The sequence below is a fragment of the Cheilinus undulatus genome, linkage group 18, assembly GCF_018320785.1.
Source record: "Cheilinus undulatus linkage group 18, ASM1832078v1, whole genome shotgun sequence".
Taxonomy (NCBI): Eukaryota; Metazoa; Chordata; class Actinopteri; order Labriformes; family Labridae; genus Cheilinus; species Cheilinus undulatus.
Genome location: NC_054882.1, coordinates 31,507,661 through 31,527,994, shown reverse-complemented (window position 1 = coordinate 31,527,994; position 20,334 = coordinate 31,507,661). Strand labels below are relative to the sequence as shown.

At 40.5% G+C, this 20,334-nt stretch overlaps 1 protein-coding gene across 1 annotated transcript; it reads right to left on the bottom strand.

The window, feature by feature from the left end:
• Window positions 1-11,268: 11,268 nt before the first annotated feature.
• On the bottom strand, window positions 11,269-12,570 carry kcns3a (potassium voltage-gated channel, delayed-rectifier, subfamily S, member 3a). Its single transcript, XM_041813379.1, has one exon. The coding sequence runs from the start codon at window positions 12,568-12,570 to the stop codon at window positions 11,269-11,271; it is 1,302 nt and encodes a 433-aa protein (XP_041669313.1).
• Window positions 12,571-20,334: the final 7,764 nt, after the last annotated feature.

Sequence of the window (20,334 nt, the reverse complement as noted above, 5' to 3'; positions counted from 1 at the left end):
AACTTAATGCTCCAGTTTGTGCTGTGCTGCAGCTTTACTTCTGTTGAATTCCTTTCAAACAACCTAGTTCCAAAATCCTTCATCTAATATGGTGATTCTGTCAGATTTTTCACAAAAAAACAGGATGAACAAAAGATAGATAACCTGTTCCTGGCTTTAAAAGTGGTTTTCCGAATCTGTATCATTCTTATCCAGAATAAACCTCTTATACCACTGCTCCCTGCAGAGAATCTGATCCCTCTGCAGCGTATATCAGCTCTTTTATCCATCTTCAGCGGCACAGTGACCATGTCAAATTATCTTGATATGTCAGAACTATGTAACATGATTGTGTATGCAGCAGAGCATACAGATATGGATAGCTGAAATCTAATCATGGGTACTTTGATGAAATCAAACACTTTAAGGATGTTTCTGCTGCCAGAGCTGAGTCAGGTAGATCACACAGAAACATCATGAAATCTTATCATTACATAAAAATGATCCATCTTTGCAAAGACAGTGAAGGTAAGTAAGGAAATTTTATGGACAGAAGGGTTTAATCTGAGACAGGCCGCAAAATGATAATAGCAATTATCTTTCCTGATGGAAATTATCGGGAGAATGAGGCACTCGAAGACTGACAGGAGGAGAAGGTGGAGCAGCACAGCACCTACGGCCAGTGGAGAGGAGGCAGCGACGGCATTGTGCGAGAAGACAAAAGCGGGATAAGCAGGCCGGGCTGCAGGCTAGGCTAAGAGCAGCCCCACACAAACCTGTCGTACTGAGCATCTTCCTCCCGGGTACCTGCTCCCTCGCCAGCAGGATGGATGATGTGAGGCAGCGGATTTCTAACCACCGCTTGGACGACTGTGTCTGCTGCTACAGAGGAGACTGCCAAACGTAATTTCGTTGCATTTTTACAATGCAATGACAATAAACGACTATCTAACAGATTCAGATCACAGTGAAGTGTCATGCAGTTCTGGGGAAGAGGTGTGATGCAGATACTAAAAAGTCACGAAAAGGAGAATATGAGATAAACACTAAGATCAAAGTTCACATTAAGAGTGCAGACCTCAAGACAGACAAAGGTTTACCTGCATAAATAGCATCAGATATTACAATAAATAAAAGTTTGGGTCCTAAATGCACTTGTTTTTATGTCTTTCTTGACTGCATTCCATGGAATTCCTTGTTCTTTTTATATGAATGTTTTCTCAATCTGTATGTCTCATGTGTATTACCTGTTATAGAACAGGCAGGACATACAGTTCATAGACTGACCTCAATTCCATGTTTTCAGCATGGCTGCAGGTTCTTCCTCGAACAAGTCGCTCATTCCCTTTTTCACCACCTCAGGACATGAAAAACTAGTGTTTGGGGCTTCTGTCTTAATATTCCACAAAATGGTAGTTGTGGTGGGTCCTTGACAACACAGCTTCACCACATTTATGCAGAAATGGCTGTCTAATCCATCAAGCAAATTAAACAAGGGTTCCCCTGCGAATGAGATCACCATATACCTGTGTATGTGACTGAAAGAATTGGAGCATCTCTACTCCACAGCACAATGTGTGTCACAGTGTGCTCCTTATAAGGCTAATTGATCTCTGATTGTCATTCTTCAAAAAATAAATTAATAAATTGACCACTCATAGCCTACCTGAGAGCGATGCCAATGCAAAATCTATCTGTTGGAAACGCTCCGTGTTCATTACATCTATAATATTTCTCAAACAGATGGCAGCCTGATGAAAGGAAGACAGAAAGACATTTTAACAACTGTTTCTGAAGCTCCAGCACATCTGCCTGTGGTTTCAACATTCTTCTTGCTACGGTAGCTGATTTATTTCAAAAAGGCACAATGCTTTCTGAAATTAGTAGGACTAAGATGGTTCACTAGAGTCTGAAAAAAGTGGATCAAGAGTCAAGACTAGGGCCGCAACGAACGATGACTTCAATCATCAATGAATCGGATGATTACTTTCTTGATTCATTGATTATTTGACTGCAGCTCACGCTTTTCATTCTTCTCTCCTGTTTTAGCTGACATTTACAACACAAAGTGAGGCAAATATCATGGATTACATGAACGCTATTGTTTTCATCCAGTCTCGTATCGTAAAAGAAACTAACTAAAGTTCCGCCCGAGTTTTTATGACAAAAAGCAATTTTTTAGATCACTAGCATCTCATCTCCATCATGAGACACAGTTTATGATAAATATATCTACTTAATTTTTCTGCTAATCATCAGATTATAATCAGAGAAGTACTAAACTAAGCAAAAGTAACATTTATCCGCTGTCGGTGTGTGACGTAAACAGCTCCATGCCATGCCAAGTGACACCATAATCGCGCAACACAACCAATCAATACATAAATTCGTTGCCAACCCTCTTAATAAGGCCTATCAATTTTAGCGATTTTATGGATTCGTTGTTGCAGCCCTAGTCAAGACCCACCATTTCAAATGGACTATGGAGGGTTTGATTGGCAGTTTTCACACCAGCACAAATAAACCACACTAACTCTGCACAGATTTAAAATTGTTCCAGCCATATGAAGAATATTCTATACATGAAGGGCATTATAGTCATTGCATGATGAGAAGTAGAGCCTGCTGAAACCTGAACATACAGATTCCTTCGCTTCCTGTCAGTAACATAACTGCAAACGTTTAATTGATTTCCACCCCGAGATCTGATTACAGATCAGGATTAAAGTCATACTATCTCATAAATGGTACTGTTGTCTTCCCCTGTCCTTTTTCTCTGTTTCAGCTGATGCTCTGGTCACACAAGAATGTTTTTCCTCTACCATTGTAGGTTACAAATCAAGCTCTCACCTTTCATGTGAACACAAACGTTCTCTGGGAGTGATTGTGAATGTGCCGAGCAAGCAGAGCAGCCGATAACCTCCACAAGGGTAATTAAAGGGAAATTGATTTCAGTTTTGTACGCCGCTGTGAAACTAACAAAGCAATAAAAGACAAACAACAAGGGTAATAAATATTAAAGATGGAGGTAAAGAGATGTGTAGTGCCTGTTGTTTCTGAGGAGCTGGAGGGAGAAACCATGAAGTGCTCGAGCTGAGGCTATAAAAGTAATCTAAGGTGTGTTATAAAATCCTACTTTGTAAACAAAACACTGAAATGACTTTTAGTGTAATAATTGGTAGAAAGATGTATAAGATTGTAAGTTATGCTGTGGTAACATTCAGAAAAAGAGCCCATGCTGCAGAACTCAGAAACCCAAGTGGCAGTAAGCCGGAGATATACTTGCTTATATGTGATCCGTGTGACTAGAGGACGCCTCATGAAAGAACTCAGCTCATATGTGACTACCTGATGTGTGGGATGTAAATTATAAACATGGACACCCTAGAGTAGGTTATTAAAATGTTAATTCTGAGATTGGAACTCACATCAGTAATCAAAAGTAAGATCAGATAAGCTCAGACTGATGAATAACACTCTCGGTGTATCTTACTGTTATAATTGGAGAGCTGTCTTTCTGACTGTCTGTATGTCTTGAATTTTAAACCTTCCTGTTGCTCTAATTGTCATTCAGACCTCTCAGAGGACTTCTTGGGTATACTGGTTCGAAACTAGAACCATGGTAAAATCATAAATATGCCTACATTTTCTGCAAAATAAACACTCAAAGTGCAGTTTTTTGCTTCAGTTTGCTCCTACCAATGCGGCTGACGTACGGTGAGCGTATTGCATCACTGCCTGTTTGTGCAGTCGCTCTGGTGTTGGGTTTCTCTACACTTCGATTGAGCTGCAGTTGAATTTTTCACCACTGTTTCTGTTGTGCGTTTAGGTGTACATAAAGTTAACTACTAGAGCCCTCGTGGTTTAGCTGCTTTTCTTTTAGCCTCTCTTTCATCTTTTACAACAACTTAGCCTAGCTTAGCCTTGCCTTCCCTGGCTGCTCCTGCCTCTCCTGCTCGGTGTGCCAGATGTTCAGCTTTTCCCCGTTATTAAATGTAGCTTCTTTGTAGCCCTGGAGAACAGGGTAACTCTTTAGGATTGAAATCCACAACACTGATTCCAAACCTTTATTCTCAGCTCTGGCTAGCCAGCCTCCTGTAGCCCGGGACAGCTAACCATATCTAAATCTTAACCAAAATTAAGATTTAGTTATGTACAAGCTTTTGTTGGTATTATTTCTAGTTTGTTTAATTGTTACAGTGTTAAATGGTGACTTTCAGTCAATTACTCTCATAAATGCGGTCATCACAACAGCTAAAGAAAACAGGAAGAGTCCTGGTAAATGGCCCTTGTTTAATCTTTTTTGTCAAATAAATTTGGCACAAAAAGTATAGAAATGTGTGTTTGGTAGATTATTTCTTTGTTGATTCAGTGCTTCTTGGTAATAAATCTTTTTCCATTGGAAATCCTCTTTATTTCCCTTTTAAATGGTGCCACACTTGTATGAAAAATGCATTTGTGGGATGAGCAGCAGAGCTGAGTATGTGGGTTGAGCCCATGAAAAGTCTGCCTCATCTTCTCTGCCAATGACCATAAACAGCCACAGCACCCAGGCACCTCCTCATCGGTTATTAACAGTGAGCGTTTCATATTTTTTTCTGCATATCATAACTAACCTTAGTTAGCAAGGTAGAGGTTAAACAACTCAAATTAGAGATAGCTACTGTTTTTATCAGGTGCAAAATTATGTTAAATTTAATTTACAGGTTTTTCAAAGAGCTGATGCACTGAAGATGCTCTCAAGTCACTCCAGTTACTCTCTACTTCCTGTCATCAGTGTTTATGTGTCACAGCCATAGACACTGAGATGTAGATGCCACGTTTGATATCTGACGATATGGCTACGGGGCCGCCATCTTGGTACGGGCAAGAAAGCATGTGCAAGTCAGCAGACCACGTTAAAAACTTAATGTGCTGCATTTGGATATTCACACAAGCAAACCACTGAAAATGGATGGTGGGAAAACTTTCCACAATCATATTAAACTACTTTGAGTTAGTGGTCGTGAAATATTGTAAAGGACTTGGCACTGCCATGGTGATCTGTTTATCTCACATCACCTGCCTCTTACTCAGGCCAGTTTGGAGTAATTGTTTCAAGAAAGATGCACTTGGTTATACACACAGAGACAAAACATGTCATTGTCATTCTGGGACTAGTTTTAAAAAAATGCAAAATGCGCAAATGCCGGTTCCGTGCGAAAGAAACAGAGATGTAAAATATGTTAAATGGATCACGCACTTTAATATGCAGGTCATCAACTATCAGACTTTCACAAAAATGTTGTGTTTCGTTAAATATTTTTGAATTTATTAAATATTTTTATCGAAAATTTTTGCATTAAGTAAAATTAAATAAAGTTAAGTAAAGTTATGTAAAAGGTTTTTTGCATCAGTGAAATAGTTTGCCATTGACCTTCAAGGCCACCTTGAAATCATCATAAAGAGTAAACAAAAATCGAAAGCAGTTGCTAAATTCTTCTAAACTCCATGGTATATTTTGCTTTTGACTTGCTTCTATGCCGTCTTTATTTTTGGTGCAAGTTATCGCTGTTTCAATCTCCTCCTTTTGCAGATTAAACTAAAAGCACAGGCACTATCTCCCTGAACACAAAAACTTCTCCTGGCTGTCCTTCGGTTCTGACTGATATTGCTGACGGTGAGCTTCATCATAAAGAGTGAAGTAATGAACTAAATCAGAGTGCTATGGTGTGTGACTTTGAGTGTAAAGGCCGGACAGATGGAGGAGGGACTGGAGCAGAGAGGGTGACCAAATCCCGGACTGCTGATGTGGATGTTTATATCAGAGAGACATGAGGTGCGTAACAATTCCCTGACAGCTGAAAGGCAGGGAGAAAAATCAAACTGAGAATGGAGGATTTTGTTGTCTGCAGTATTGGCGTCTTTTAGAGGGCAGCTCGGATATTTGATGATTGATCGGAACATTCTTATCTGTGGAGCAGATAAAACCCTCATGGTGAGCTTTGATAAGAGAAACCTCAACCTAAATGAAAATCACAGCATCAGTAAACAGTTCACACATTATAACAACACAAATCTGAAATATAAAATCATTAAAAACACTCCATACTCATCTGGAGATGAACAGTGACTTCAGCTCTTTGTGAGCATTTTTATTGATGTTAACTGTTGTTGAGCTGACACATTGATTAAGAGATCATTACACTGATGACCCAACAAACAGCAGGACTCATCTCAGCAGGAATGAAGCAGTTAAAAGTCTTTTGACACCAACTACAGCAGCAACATGAGAAAAAGGTGCATGGATCGATAGCAGATTTAACAGCAAGGCAGGAATGGAGATGAGCTTCGACAGAGACATTAACAACTTCAGAATGCAGAGTCACATCTTAGCTCTCAGCACAAATGTGTCTTTTTTAAAAACATGTAGGCTAGCTTCATATTGGGCAGTTTTCAAAGCTTGAACACTTAAAAAAATAGGACAAAACGGCATAAAGACAGCATCAAGGATTTCTGACGGTGCAATCCATTATAATCCAAATGCACATGCAAGATCTGGAATGTGCAAACGTTTTCCATTGAGGTAAAGAGGGGAATTGAAGCTCTTTTTAGGCTCTTTTTCAGGCCATTTTGTTCAGCTCACAAAGCAGAGCTGGCTCTTTCAGCTCTCAAATGGTTCTTCATTTGGGTACCAGTTGTTTTTATTTGGCCTGTAAAATTTTGCAATACCATGACATATAATTGATAATTGTGATAGTATCTTAATTCAATTATGCTTGATTTTTTAACTAATAAATATTGCATGTAATTATTTTTTAAAATTTACTGTCTCTTGAAAACACATGGTGGGTCAGACAAAATCTGCTCTTGTGTAACTTCAAGTGCAAACATGGAGGTGCACTCTTAAATGCATTTCTCCCTCATAATGCTTTTATCATACATTTAAAGGAAAATGTTTTACACCAATAAGTAAATAAACTTTGTGAGGTGGACAGGAATGACAACTAGTCAAGATGACAAGTGAGCAAATATGGATTTGTTGTTCACAGATGAGCAGGTTTTAAAGGCCTTTGCACACCGAGTCAATTTATTTTGACAAAATTTTTGAGAAGATCATGTTGTTCAAATCATGTTTGCACACCGATGCCAATACTTTCATCTGTTTTTTTTTTCTCGTAACAGGTTTGATTTTGTGTGCTTTTTCACAGGAGTCCAAGTCATTTAGATGGGGGCGATGGATATAAAGCACTGGACATAATTGATAGCTTTCTTTTCTTTTTGCAATACAAAACAGTTTCCCACATATTACAAATCAAATAAAATGCATCAGACTCCGTGTGCAAGGCTCAAGTGCGTGATGTGTTTAATTCAGATTGCGGATCTGAAATAATGGACTCGGTGTGCAAACACCTTAAAGGCCTCTGCACACTGAGTTTGATTCTTTTGCGTGTTAAGAATAAAATTGAGCTCATGTTGCTCAAATCATGTTCACATGCTGACGCCTAAATTGTTGTCTGTCATATTCTTTGTCGGAGCGGGTTTGATTTTATGCAAAACCCACATCCGTTAAAGTCATTTAAATGGGTGATTGATGATTAAAAATTGCTCGTTGTCCTCCCGTATCTGGGCTTGGAACCAGCTAAAAAGACTCAAAGAGATATTCTGGTGGGGTTACTTCAAATTTTGTTTACAGTTATTTATGTATTTTTCAGTTGTTTTTTTTTTTTTCCTGAACGTTTAGTTTTCTTAACACTGTCAAGGTGCCATTAATTAACAGTCTGGGTGTGGAGGGGTGAACATCTCCTGCTCTGACTGCAGCAGAGGGGGACTGCTGTGAAAGGACTGGACTGCCTGTGAGTGCTTTGGGACGGGAGGGACCCATGGCAACACGCGCTGCTCATTGATAGGAGCACAAACGATACATGCTTTCACATCAGTCTCCAGTAACACCAGAAAAAGTCGCTAGATTTGTAGCTAGTTGCAGGGGTCTGAAAAATTACTAAATATCGCGACAAAGTCGCTAAGTTGGCAACACTGGCTCTGTCAGGATGGATGGATCCAGCGTGATTTTAAAGGAGTGACAGAGCCACAGGCTTGCAATAAATTTTTTTTTTTGCCACATTCTAAGGATTTTCACAGTGAAGGCAAATGAAACCTACTGGACTCAGGTCCAAGTGCATGACGTTTTTTTTTGGCTTATGGATCTGAGAAAAGAAAAAAACATCTGAAAATAACGGACTAAGTGTGTAAAGACCTTAAGAGTTGGCTGTTTTAAGTGAATGAGAGATTCTGATTTTGGGAGCTGGTTTCCTTTTTTTTAATATTATAATTTAGGTTGTATCATTTGTAAACAAGAAAATTTAACAGTGGTCAGCGGAAATTATCTCCACTCAGAGAAAACAGCAGTGTTACTGATCATGGCGAACGCACTGCTGACACCAAATTGCTAGCGATGTCTGATGTTCCTCACCATCCTCCAAGTTATCACTCTTCTCAGAATTATCACAATGACAGTTGTATATGACTGAGGACTTTACACCTACTAGGAGGTAGGTCTGAAGTTTTAACTATAACTTTAGCCTGCGTTGAAAGTATTTCAGCTTACTTTTAATGTTTGTACAGCATAAACTCTATCATGAGTAAGAACTAATGTTCAAACTAACGTCTGAACTTAAGCCCAGCTGGTGTGACCCATAGCTGATCTCCCAGAAGAACAGAATTCCCAGCACTAAGACCAAGGCTGATGAAACGGGCAAGAGGGTCTGGCTGCAGCCCTCTAGCAAACCTCTACGCTGGGGCATTGGGCTGGAGATCTCTACAGTGGGTCGAAACCTCTTCTCTGGGGCGTGACGTCATTGCCCAAGCCTACGCTTGGGCGTGCAGCGTGTTAGCTGTTGTTAACATGACCTAGCTGTTGTTAGCATGACTACACGCTGTGCTTATGACACATTAGCATTCGCCCCAGCGTACGGGGCTATATTTGGGCGTGCAGCAACACACCCCGACCCCTACGCTGGGGCAAAGCCCCAGTGTATGGGTCTACGCTATTAAACCCCGACTGGTTCGGTTTAGGCGTTTAAATCCAACTGGTTAGGTTTAGGCATTAAAATCCGACTGGTTAGATTTAGGGTCAGCCTGTCGGCAAGCGGATAGAGCTGAAATTTCGGCGCGGGTAATATAAGTCATGCCCCAGCGTAGAGGTCTGCCGACACGGGCAATATACATCACGCCCCAGCGGAGAGGTCCGCCGGCTCGGGCAATATACGTCACGCCCCAGCAGAGAGGTTTCGCCCCAGCGGAGAGGTCTCCAACTGAACGCCCCAGCGTAGAGGTTTGCCAGAGGGCTGCAGCCAGATGCCTCTTGAAATGGGAACAAACTCTGCTGGACCAAACCAGACTACTTGTTGGAAATGCACCATCTGTGAAGCGAAGCAGGCAGTCGCAATACGCAACAAATGAGGGCAAAATCTAAACAGGTCTTGTGTGGTTGATGATCGGGGCAGCTACACATGTGATAATGGTTTCTCAGAATTTATACTGGTGCATTAATTGCACTGGTATTTAAGTTACAGCTTACTTAAAATAAAACATTGGCATTAACTGGGTCATCTACATCAATTTTACATTACTAAGCTTGCCTTTATTGTAGCCACTTTTAATTAGAGATGTTAAAGTTAACACGGTAAATAACATGTTAAATTAATTTTAATGACAATATGCATGATTAAGAATAATTATAATATTCATAATAATAATAAACGTAATTATAAAGTGCTTTCAAAGTAGATAGATTTAAAAGAAGTAAAAAAAACACCAATTGATAGTAAAGTCAAATGTGACCTGTGAGTAGTTTGCTATTAAACTGACATAGTTGCATTAATATGTTGTCTGATTCAGCATATTTTCATTTTTGTGTTTATGATTTTTTTTTAAGTAATAACTTGTGTTTTCTGCACCTGCTTGAGGAGGGATGATGTGTCCACCATATTCACCTCTGACCACAAGCTGAGCTCTCACTGGAGACTTGACTTCTCCCAGTAGTCTGTAGTGTAATCCTCTAACTGTACTTACTATCTTTTTTTTGTATCATCCTGTCTTGAGCCCGCTTGGTGCAAAGGGATGTTTCTGTGAGCCATTATTTTCCCCCTGTGAGGCTGAAATCCTCTGCTTAAATTGTGAAGGACCAAGGGAATGATCTTTACATGATTTAAAACTTATCTGACCGTTTACTTTATGTTGATGTGTGATAAGATCTGTTGTTCTGTTTTAAGCTGCTGAGAACAGAGTTAACTTCTAGAAGTCTGAAGTTGGACACTACATTGTGATATTATTCAGTAATGTTACATTAAGGTCAGTATCCCCATCTGTTGTGGCTTGTTGGGCTTGAGTTTAACATGTTATGCTCTCAGCATGTTTTTTGAGCATTAAGTGCCTTTGAGCTTAAAGACCCTGCAAAGTGAAATCCAAAATTTTTGTCTAACACACTAGATATGTTGGAATAAGTTTGCTGTAAACATGTGAAAACACTGAGATCTATATGTGACTGAATTTTAGATCTAGACCGTTAGAAAGTTTTTCACCTCTTTCCTGGCTGGGTTGAATTTGTGCGGGGCCAACATGTGGGCTGGTGATGTCATGAGCCCACAGTGGGGAATAACCCCGCCCCTCTAACACTACAATATAAAATCACAGAGCAGTTTATCTCAGTACAGTCTGTTGTTAGCTGATGTCACTGCCTTTATTGAAAGTTAACAGGCAACTGAATGCGGTTTTTCTGGTCATTGTGAGATTAATTTGCTAAATCCATGAGCCACAGATTTTACTGCCTCATTTTTCATGGTTTTGAAGCTTGATTTTATAAACCTAGAGATGTTTTATTTGACTGAAATTTGAACTAGGGGTTCACAACAGTGGCCTGTCATTCAGCAAACCTAAATACAGATTTATTTTCACTTTAAAGGGTCTTTAATCTAGAGATTTTTTTAGACATCACCTATCATTGTTTTGAACAAACATTTACATAAAAAAAGCATTTTAGTCCACTCATGTGTTAAGGGTATTAAAATTTTGAGAAATATTCCTGCATGGTACATATAGAACAAGCAAAAATGGCGTGATTCATTTGCAATTAATCACGAGTTAACAATAAAAGTTGTTAGATTAATTGCGATTAAAATTTGAACTCTGTTGACAGCCCTACTTTTAATACTTTAACTTTTGTGGCTAACCAATTCAACCTAAAGAGAGTGTTTCAGGTTAAATGTTTTGACAAAGCATCCTGGAAAACTTGCACCTCCTAAAGAAAATTCAGGTAGTGTTTTGTTTTAGATCCATGTGTCTCTGCCTCTGATAAAACTTTGAGAATTTGTTGAAGATGTTAGTAATGGGCAGAGCCACGATCAGCAGCCCACAGACAATGCACAGTGTTCCTATCAGCTTCCCAGGCAGCGTTACCGGAAAGGTGTCCCCGTAGCCCACCGTAGTCATGCTAATGGTAGCCCACCACCAGCAAATGGGGATAGTCTGAAGCTCTGACTCTTTGGAATCTCTCTCTACAAAGTAGATGAGGACAGAAAACATGGATATACCAACTGACAGGAAAAGCACCAGCTGTCCCACTTCATTGGAACTGTGACGGAGCGTGGCGCCAAGAGAGCGAAGGCCGGCCGAGTGACGAGCCAGTTTCAGAATGCGAAACACTCGCATCAACCTCAGGATCTGCACCACTTTGCCAACATTCTCCAGCTCTGTGTTCTCACCTTCATCCATCACATCACAGGCTAAGGTGACATAGAAGGGCAGGATGGACATTAGGTCGATGATGTTGAGAGTGCTGCACAGGAACTTCTTGGCTGATGGTGCAACAGCTAAACGAAGGACAAACTCCACAGAGAAGCAGAGCACACAGAGGGTCTCAAAGAAGGTAAGCACTGGGTTTTCAACCTTCTTCTCATTGGGATCCATATCATGGGAGTCTGACATGCTGTGAACACACATGGCAACAATAGAGACAATGACCACACTCAAAGAGGCTACAGCCAAAATTTTGGCTGACGTGGAGTAACCAGGATTCTCAAGTCGTATCCAAATATTCCTGCGAACATCTGCACACCAGGAGCCTTCGAATAATTCTAGATCATTCTCTGAAGCCGACAGCTCCTCAATAGATAAATCTGAGCCATGGAGCTGCAGATCATCACTCCTCTGGTCCCAGTTCTTATCTTCAGCCATCTCCATCAGTTCATGGAACCTGTTCGTGCAGCAGTGGTCCAAATGTCTCTCCTTGATGCCCCAATACTCAATCTCTTGAAAAAATGAGACAATGCACAACCCGTCCACCAGGTGCATTTTCCCTGTGAGGTAAAAGTTGAGAACATAGCAGAAAAAACGTGGGTTTCGATCAAAGTAGTACTCCATCTCAGACGGACTGAAGTCATCGCAGAGCTCAAGGATCGCTTCTTTGGAGCTGCAGCAGAGAAGGCGACCCAGGCGAGTCTGTGGGAATCGCTTCAGAACGTCATGCTCCATCCGTTGTTTGAAACCGCCAACGTTGACGGTAATGCAAGAATCACCGGGGCCACGTGGATGAAGGATCTGCCCATACGCCATGCTGTGATGGCTGATAGATGCTGTTGAGAAGTCTCCGGTGAAAATCTCAGAGGTTTTGTTGCCTGCACACAAAGACATGGAAGTTAGCACACCTCATGCTTTGTTGTATGTCATCTGATCACATTGAAGTGTGTTACATTGAGGCCGTTGAGCATCATGTTGCATCTGGGTTTCTGTGACATCCTATATAGGAATGGTTGAACAGCATTACTGTCTTTATTTACAGTCTACAGATGACAGCGGGTAAAATGAACAGCCCCCTGTATCTCTGTAATTGTGACTTAGAGTATTCATTGCACCAAAAAAATGAAAGAAGAATCAATCTTTGATCCAAGAAAATGTTAAGTGCAAAACAAACCAGAGCAACAGAAATTGATTTTACTCATGCCAGGTGATTCATCATGCTCTTTAATCTGTTTAAAAGTAGAAGCTCTTTGGACATTAAAACATTAATTTCAGTCAGTGAATCCTACAATAAAAGACTGTACACTTAGCCTAATTGTGGATCTGAGCCAGTTTGTGAAAGCAGAAGATTACAATAGACCAGTTTTGTTGGGGGCAAGATGAATCAATGACTCAGTTTACTATTTATAGTTTAAGCAGATTTCATACTGTATGCATAGAGCAATATGGCAAAGGAATAGAAAAAATCCTTAAACATCAAGATTAAAATCATAAATTCATGAGAAAAAAGGTTTTGATTAATGAGATAAAAATGTTTAACTTTACAAACTAAAGTTGTACTACTCATGGTAAATAAAGCTGTAATTGTAGTCATTTTTCAGGTGTGTTATGATGGTTATATGCCTCTGCAAAGTTATCAGTTGCTTAATGGTAAAAGCACAGTGGTGGTCAGAGGAGTCAGAGTGCCTGTAGCGATCGATAAACTCTTAATATATATAATCCCCCATTTTTAAAACGGCCCATCGCGAAAAGGATAAGGTCATTGTTGTAAACCAAGACATGTAAGAACATCTTGCATATAGCTTTCCTACAAAATGGGCCTTTTGTATTTGCACATTGTAGTGGTGGGCAGCAAACTAATATCAATACTGTCACTGGTACAATTTCTGCAATGAAATGAATTCACTCAGTTTGATCCATCCATCCATGCTCTTCTGTTTGGGGCTGGGTCAAGATGGCTAGGAAAGTCAGTCCAGACATCCCTCTCCCCAGCAACACTTCCCAGTTCCTCCCGGAGGATTCCGAGACATTCCCAGGCTAGGTGGAATATAAAATCTGTCTAGCAAGTTCTAAGTCTACCCTGGGGTCTCCTCCCAGTTTGGCATGCCTGGAAGACACCACAGGGAGGCGACTAGGAGGCATCCTGATCAGATGCCCAAACCACCCCAACTGACTATTTTTAATGCCAAAGAGCAGCTGCTCTTGTCTAAGCTCCCCCAGATGTCAAAGCTCTTCACCCTATCTCTTAAGCTGAGGCCTGCCACCCTCCTGAGGAATCTTATTTTGACTGCTTGTATCTGCAATCTCATTATTTAGTCACTACCAAAGCTCATCACAATAGTTGAGGGTTGGAATGGAAATCGACCGATACACTGAGAGCTGTGCCTTTGGGCTCACCTCAACAGATGCTGCAACAATCCCAATCACAGTCCATTCTGCCCTCAATCAAGAGAGGTGACACTCCACATCCCAAAGACACGTTTGAGCCACTGCGGGTCTGAATAGCCAGGTCCCCACCTTCAGCTGCCACCCAGCTTGCTTTGCACCAAACCTCTATGCCCATCCCTGTGGGTGGTTGGTTCACAGGGTGGCATCTGTTGTTTATTCAGGCCAAACCAAGCTGAGCTTGATGGCGTTATCTGTGCAGTGTGTTTGTCATATTAACATTTAGCAGGAGAGAGAGGAGCAGACAAAGCAGCACACTCAATGACTGATTGACTTATTGACAGTTGTGCTGTGTTCTTTCCATCATAGGATCATGGATTGAACAGTGCTCCATGAGTTCAACGCTTCAGATATTTTTTTGTAACCTAACCCTGCTTTAAACTTCTCCACAACTTCATGTTTCTTGGTCTTCATGGTGCTGTTTGTTCACAGACGTTCTCTAACATATGTCTGAGGCCTTCACAGAACAGCTGTATTTATACTGAGATCAGATTACACACAGGTGGACTCTATTTACTAATTGGGTGACTTCTGAAGGCAATTGATTGTGCTGGATTTTATTCATGGGTATCAGACTCCAGAGGACTGAATACTTTAGCACACCACACTTTTCAGATTTTCATTTGTAAAAAATGTTTAATGCCATGTACAATTTTTCTTGCACTCCACAATTTTGTGCTACTTTGTGTTCATCTATCATGCCAAAAAATCCCAATAAAATATATTTACATTTGTGGTTGTAATGTGAAGAAATGTGGAAAAGCTCAAGGGGTATGAATACTTTTGCAAGCCACAGTATAACAAATTCACAAAGTGTATTATAGAGTTTGTGTGTAAAATCTATGTATTTTTAAATTTCAAACAAAAGCTTTCCAATTTAATTAATTTAAGATTTGCCCCTTTCTGGTGAGTAACGGTGGGGTTGCACCCTAGCGCCCCCTACTGAGCAGTCACCACTGTTTTAGATACTACAAATTATGTGACAAATCAAACGAGCGTGCTTTAAAAGAGTTTCACAGACTTTTTGGCACACCCTACCTTTGGATTTTGACCCACCAGTAGAGAACCACTAACCTTGCAAAACAGATGGATATGCCCGTTTCCATGTTTCTCACTGGCGAATCCATCTTGCAAAGCTCCCGTCTGAACCGTTTGGGCCCATGCTGCTAAAGCGTCAGTTTTATCAGAAATTGACGACATTTCTTTGTTAAAATAAGAACAAAGAACAGCAGTGCGTTGTTTTCTTTCAAAAATAACAAAAGGCGTGTACTGACATGTCTACAGTTCCCATGGTTCGTGTTATGCTGTTCTGTATGGAGTTTGCTCCTCAGTAGCAGCTACGTCACCTGTTTTGTTGATCTGATTGGCCTGTAAAGATGTGACAGACAGAACGTTCATCCAATCACCCTCCGAGTTTTTTTCAAAGCCTCTGCCCTTTCCAAAACGCTGTGTATGAGAGGTTTTCCAGATGGATGTGTGAAACACATCCATCTGACATGCCAGATTAGAGAATCACTGCATTTAAGAACACAATCATTTGACCACTGGAAGGACATTCAATAGGGAACTTCATCACGTTTTGTCCACTGGTAGGGCACCCTGGAGCAGTGGTTCCAAAATTGGGGATCAAGACTCCCTGGGGGGATTTATGCTGAAATCTTTAAAATGTTAGTCTGCAAATGACTATCACTGAATGTGCATGGTTTTAATCAACTATGTCACAATCACCTTAAGAGACAGTGGGGGTCCCCTGTCTCTGACACTGTTATTTTAAGGGTCGCAGGCTGAAAAGTTTGGGAACCCCTGCCCTAGGGAACCTACTACTATGTTTTTTTTTTCCACTGGAAGAGAACTCTGGAGTGCAATTTACCACATTTTGAACCCTGAAAGCCACTTCATCCTGTTTTATGTACCACAGGGGCATCCAAGAGGCCACTTGTATATAGACCACCAGGGGGTATGATTACCCCATGACACTGCTCTGGGCCCACCAGTGCTGGGCAATATGGATCTCTAAATAAAGGTAATTTTGAAAAGTGGTATTGTGCCTGTACACCATAAAAAACTTAATCTATCATTGTGAGAAGAAGACAGATTTGGAAACTCTTTGTTGGGAAAAAATATCTTTTTTTTCCTCACTGTAGCAGTTTCTATATTTTAAATAACTGATTGATTGAGAATTAATTGCCATCTATTTGGATAAATCAACCAGTTGAGTCATTTTAAAGTGAGTCTTCAAGTATGCAGTGAAAAGAAGAGCTTCTTTCAGTTTAAAAGTTCCAACCATCAACAGTGCACACACCAATGCAATGTCTCCAAAATCACTCAGAACTTCAGTGCATTCTACAGCATCCAAAGTCCATGGCTTTAGGGAGGATCCCTTTGCTCAACACAGGTACTGTAGATACCAAGGATTAATTTGAAAATCTCTCTGAGTGTTTGGTGTAAAACTCTGAAACTCTGAAAATAACACCAAAGAGTTAAATTTAGAGGATCCATGTGCACCACACCTGCTGTCACACCAGTTAATCCAACAACATCCTCAGGCAAAGAACAAGCAATGATGCATACTCTTCTTGCAGTATATACCGGATGTTTTGGGTTAAATTTACTAAGTTTATTTGTGTTGCTACAGTTACTGTAAAAAAAAAAAAAAAAAAAAAGACAGGCAATGTATACTCACAGACCACTTTATTAGGTACACCTTGCTAGTACTGGGATGGACCTCCTTTTTACTTTAAAACTGCCTCAATTCTTTGTGGCATAGTTTCAACAGTGTTGAAAACATTCTTCAGAGATTGTGGTACATATTGATGTGGTAGTAACATCTATCTATGATAAGGATCTTCTGTTCCACCACATATCCCAAAGGTGCTCTACTGGATTGAGACCTTGTGCACTATCCTGCTGGAAGTATCCATCTGAAGATGGGTACACTGTGGTCATAAATGGATGGACATGGTCAACATTAAAACTCAGGTAGGCTGTGACGTTTAAACAATTCATCTGGAACTAAGGGGCCCAAAGTGTGCCAAGTAAATATCCCCCACACCATTACACCACCACAATCAACCTTAATTGTTGATACGAGGCAGGATGGATCCATGCTTTCATGTTGTTTACACAAAATTCTGACCCTACCATCTGAATCTCCTAGCTATCAAGACTCATCAAACCAGGCAATCTTCTGTTGTCAGATTTTGGTGAGCCCGTGTGGTCTTCTGCTGCTTCAAGGTTCCACGTGTTGTGCATTCAGCGATCTGCATACCTTGGTCATAACAAGGGGTTATTTGAGCTACTGTTCCCTTTCTATCATCTTGAACCAGTCTGCCCATTCTCCTCTAACCTAAAACCTTCAAGGCATTTTCATCCATACAACTGCTGCTCACTGGATGAATTGAACAGGTGTACCTAATAAAGTGGCCGGTGACTGTAGATGTAAATGTACCAACTATAATAAAAGCTATCATGCTTACTTACTTTCTTTGGGTATGATTTAAATTATTTGATTAGATATTATTTACTTACAACGAAAATGGTTTCCCATGAAGGGAAAATATTTATTCTGAAATATTTATATCAGTCCATTTAAAGGTTAATGTGACATCGTTCTCTGCTATGTGCATGCAAGGGAGCTATTTTTCATTGAAGCTATATTAGAAAGTAACAAAAGTAAACTTGAACCTTAGTCAAGAACAGCTAATTGACTGCAGACTACTTACTGTAAAGCACTTTAATTGTCCAAAGCAAAGAGCAAACGCTGATGAAGTACATAGCAGAATTTCTGCTGTTTTTACAGACTTTGGTGATAATATTCTGCATGCTAACTTTGTTTTCGTCCAGTCATCCATATAGTAACTCCAGCTTGTATACAGTCCTATAACGAGGAGCTCTGTCTTGTATAGTGTTACGTGGTGATATAGCATTTCAAATTGCTGTGAAACGTCGAGCCAAGGTCAGATTAGACACGTTTTCCTGCAGCAGTGTGTGTCTCACACTCTTACAGGAAGTGTGAACAGCGAGGCATTGAAAGTAGCGAACTAAAGTTGTGACTTTATGTGATTATTTCAAGGACATCACTGGAGTTATTTATCCAAAAACGACGCATAAGATGAAACTTTGCGAACTACTGCGATAGGATAATCCCTCTACTTCATGCGTCTGTGCGTAAACTTGTAAGGCAGAGTAAAGGATGGAAGTCTCTCACCTGTGCATGGCGCACACGTCCCGTCCGTGTCTCTCTGTGCTCACTCGGAGCTCTGACTGTTCATCGCAGTGCTGAGTGAGAGAGCAGCGCAGGGCGGAACGACAATTGATCACCAGCTGGCACATCATCACCCCCACTAACAGCCTGTTTATACTCATTGAAACTATGGTGTGTAGTGTAGGGCGCGCCCTGCTCATTTAAGGTGTGTCTAATTTATCTCTGTTAATATTTAATGTTTCTTTAGGCAGAGTGCTCACATTATTCTTTGAGGGCATCTGCTTGTTTCTCGTTTGTTTTCATTCTATTGTGGGTGTATTCAGTGACATCTGTTTGCTGCGGTCTGTTTTTCTCCATCTTAGATACAGTTTGAGTAAAACAAACTGCAAAACTTGAAGAGTGGAGCAGAAATAAAGAATTCTGTTTGATCTTTAAGAGGAAAGAAATGAGCAGCAGTAACTTAAAATGCAGAATGCATCTTAGTAAACACTACCCACATGTAATTTTAATGTAGAGTCTAATGCTCATAAAGCAGAGGGGTAAGCAAGGGTGCTCAGGACAGTGGGTGAAGATTAGTATCACATAGAGGAGAGTGGGGTAATATGAGCCAATTTGTATCTATGCTGTCCTCGAGGTCAGCAAAGATGAGACAGAAGTAAAATGAAAACATGAACGTTTATTTCAAGATCTTTGCTATCAAGTGAAACAAAGCCGTCTGAAAATGTGAGCTCCCAAATAAGTGCTCCTATAGCGCATCTTGCTCCAGGCAAGGGGTAAGTTGATCCAAGTCGGGCCAAGTTCAACCATCAAGGGGTAAACTGAACACCTTTGTTTTCAGTTTAAACCCTAGCATAGCTCTAATTCCAAAAAAGTTGGGTCACTGTCTAAGATGTAAATAAGAACAGAATGCAATGATTTGCCAATCTCATAACCCCATCTTTTATTCGCAATAGAACATATCAGATGTTGAAACTGGGACATTTGACCTTTTCATGACAAATATTATCTCATTTTGAATTTGATCGCAGCAACAGTAAGGACAGGGAACTGTTTGGGAAATAAGGAGACCAGTTCCTGGGATTTTGAGAGAGGAATGTTGTCCCATTCTTTTCTGATCTGACTCAAGCAGCTCAGTAGTCCTGGGCTATCTTTGCTGGACTTTTCATGTTATTATGTGCCAAATCTTCTCTATAAGTGAAATGCCTGGACTGCAGGCAGGCCAGTTCAGCACCCAGACTCTTCTATTGTGAAGTCATGCTGTTGTGGTGGATGTGATATGTGGTTAAGCATTATTTTGCTGAAATATGTGAGGTATACCCTGAAAGAGACAGTGTCTGGATGGGAGCATATGTTGCTGTTAAACCTCTATATACTTTCTGCATTGATAGTGCCTTTCTAGATGTGTATGCTGCTCACGCCATAGGCACTAATGCAACCCCATACCATCAGAGATGGAGGCTTTTGAACTGTGTTCTGATAACAACATGAATGGTCCCTCTCAGGACATGGTCGCATCCATGGTATCCAAAAGCTATTCAAATTTTGATTCAGGTGACCACAGAACAGTTTTCCGTTTTGCCTCAGTTGATTTTAAATGAGTTTTGGCCCAGAGAAGACGGTGGCGTTTCAGGACTGTATTCAAATATGGCTTCTTCTTTTTTGTTTTGCATTTGTTGATGGTACTGTGAACTGTGCTGACAAAGACTTCTGGAAATGCTCCCAAGGTTGCGGTTATTTCCAGTGCAGTGCTGCCTGATGACCCGAGGTTCACAAGCATCCAATATTGACCTTCAGTTTTTTCCTTTCAGCAAAGAAATTTCCCCAGATTCTCTGAATCCTTCAATGATATTATGTACTGTAGAGGGTGGGAAATTCAAAGTCTTTGCAATTCAAGTGAAGGAACAGATTGAGGAATTTTTTTCTGAAATTGT

Excerpts from the sequence above, each read along its gene's own strand:
- kcns3a (XM_041813379.1), bottom strand. The coding sequence starts at position 12,570 with ATGGCGTATGGGCAGATCCTTCATCCACGTGGCCCCGGTGATTCTTGC.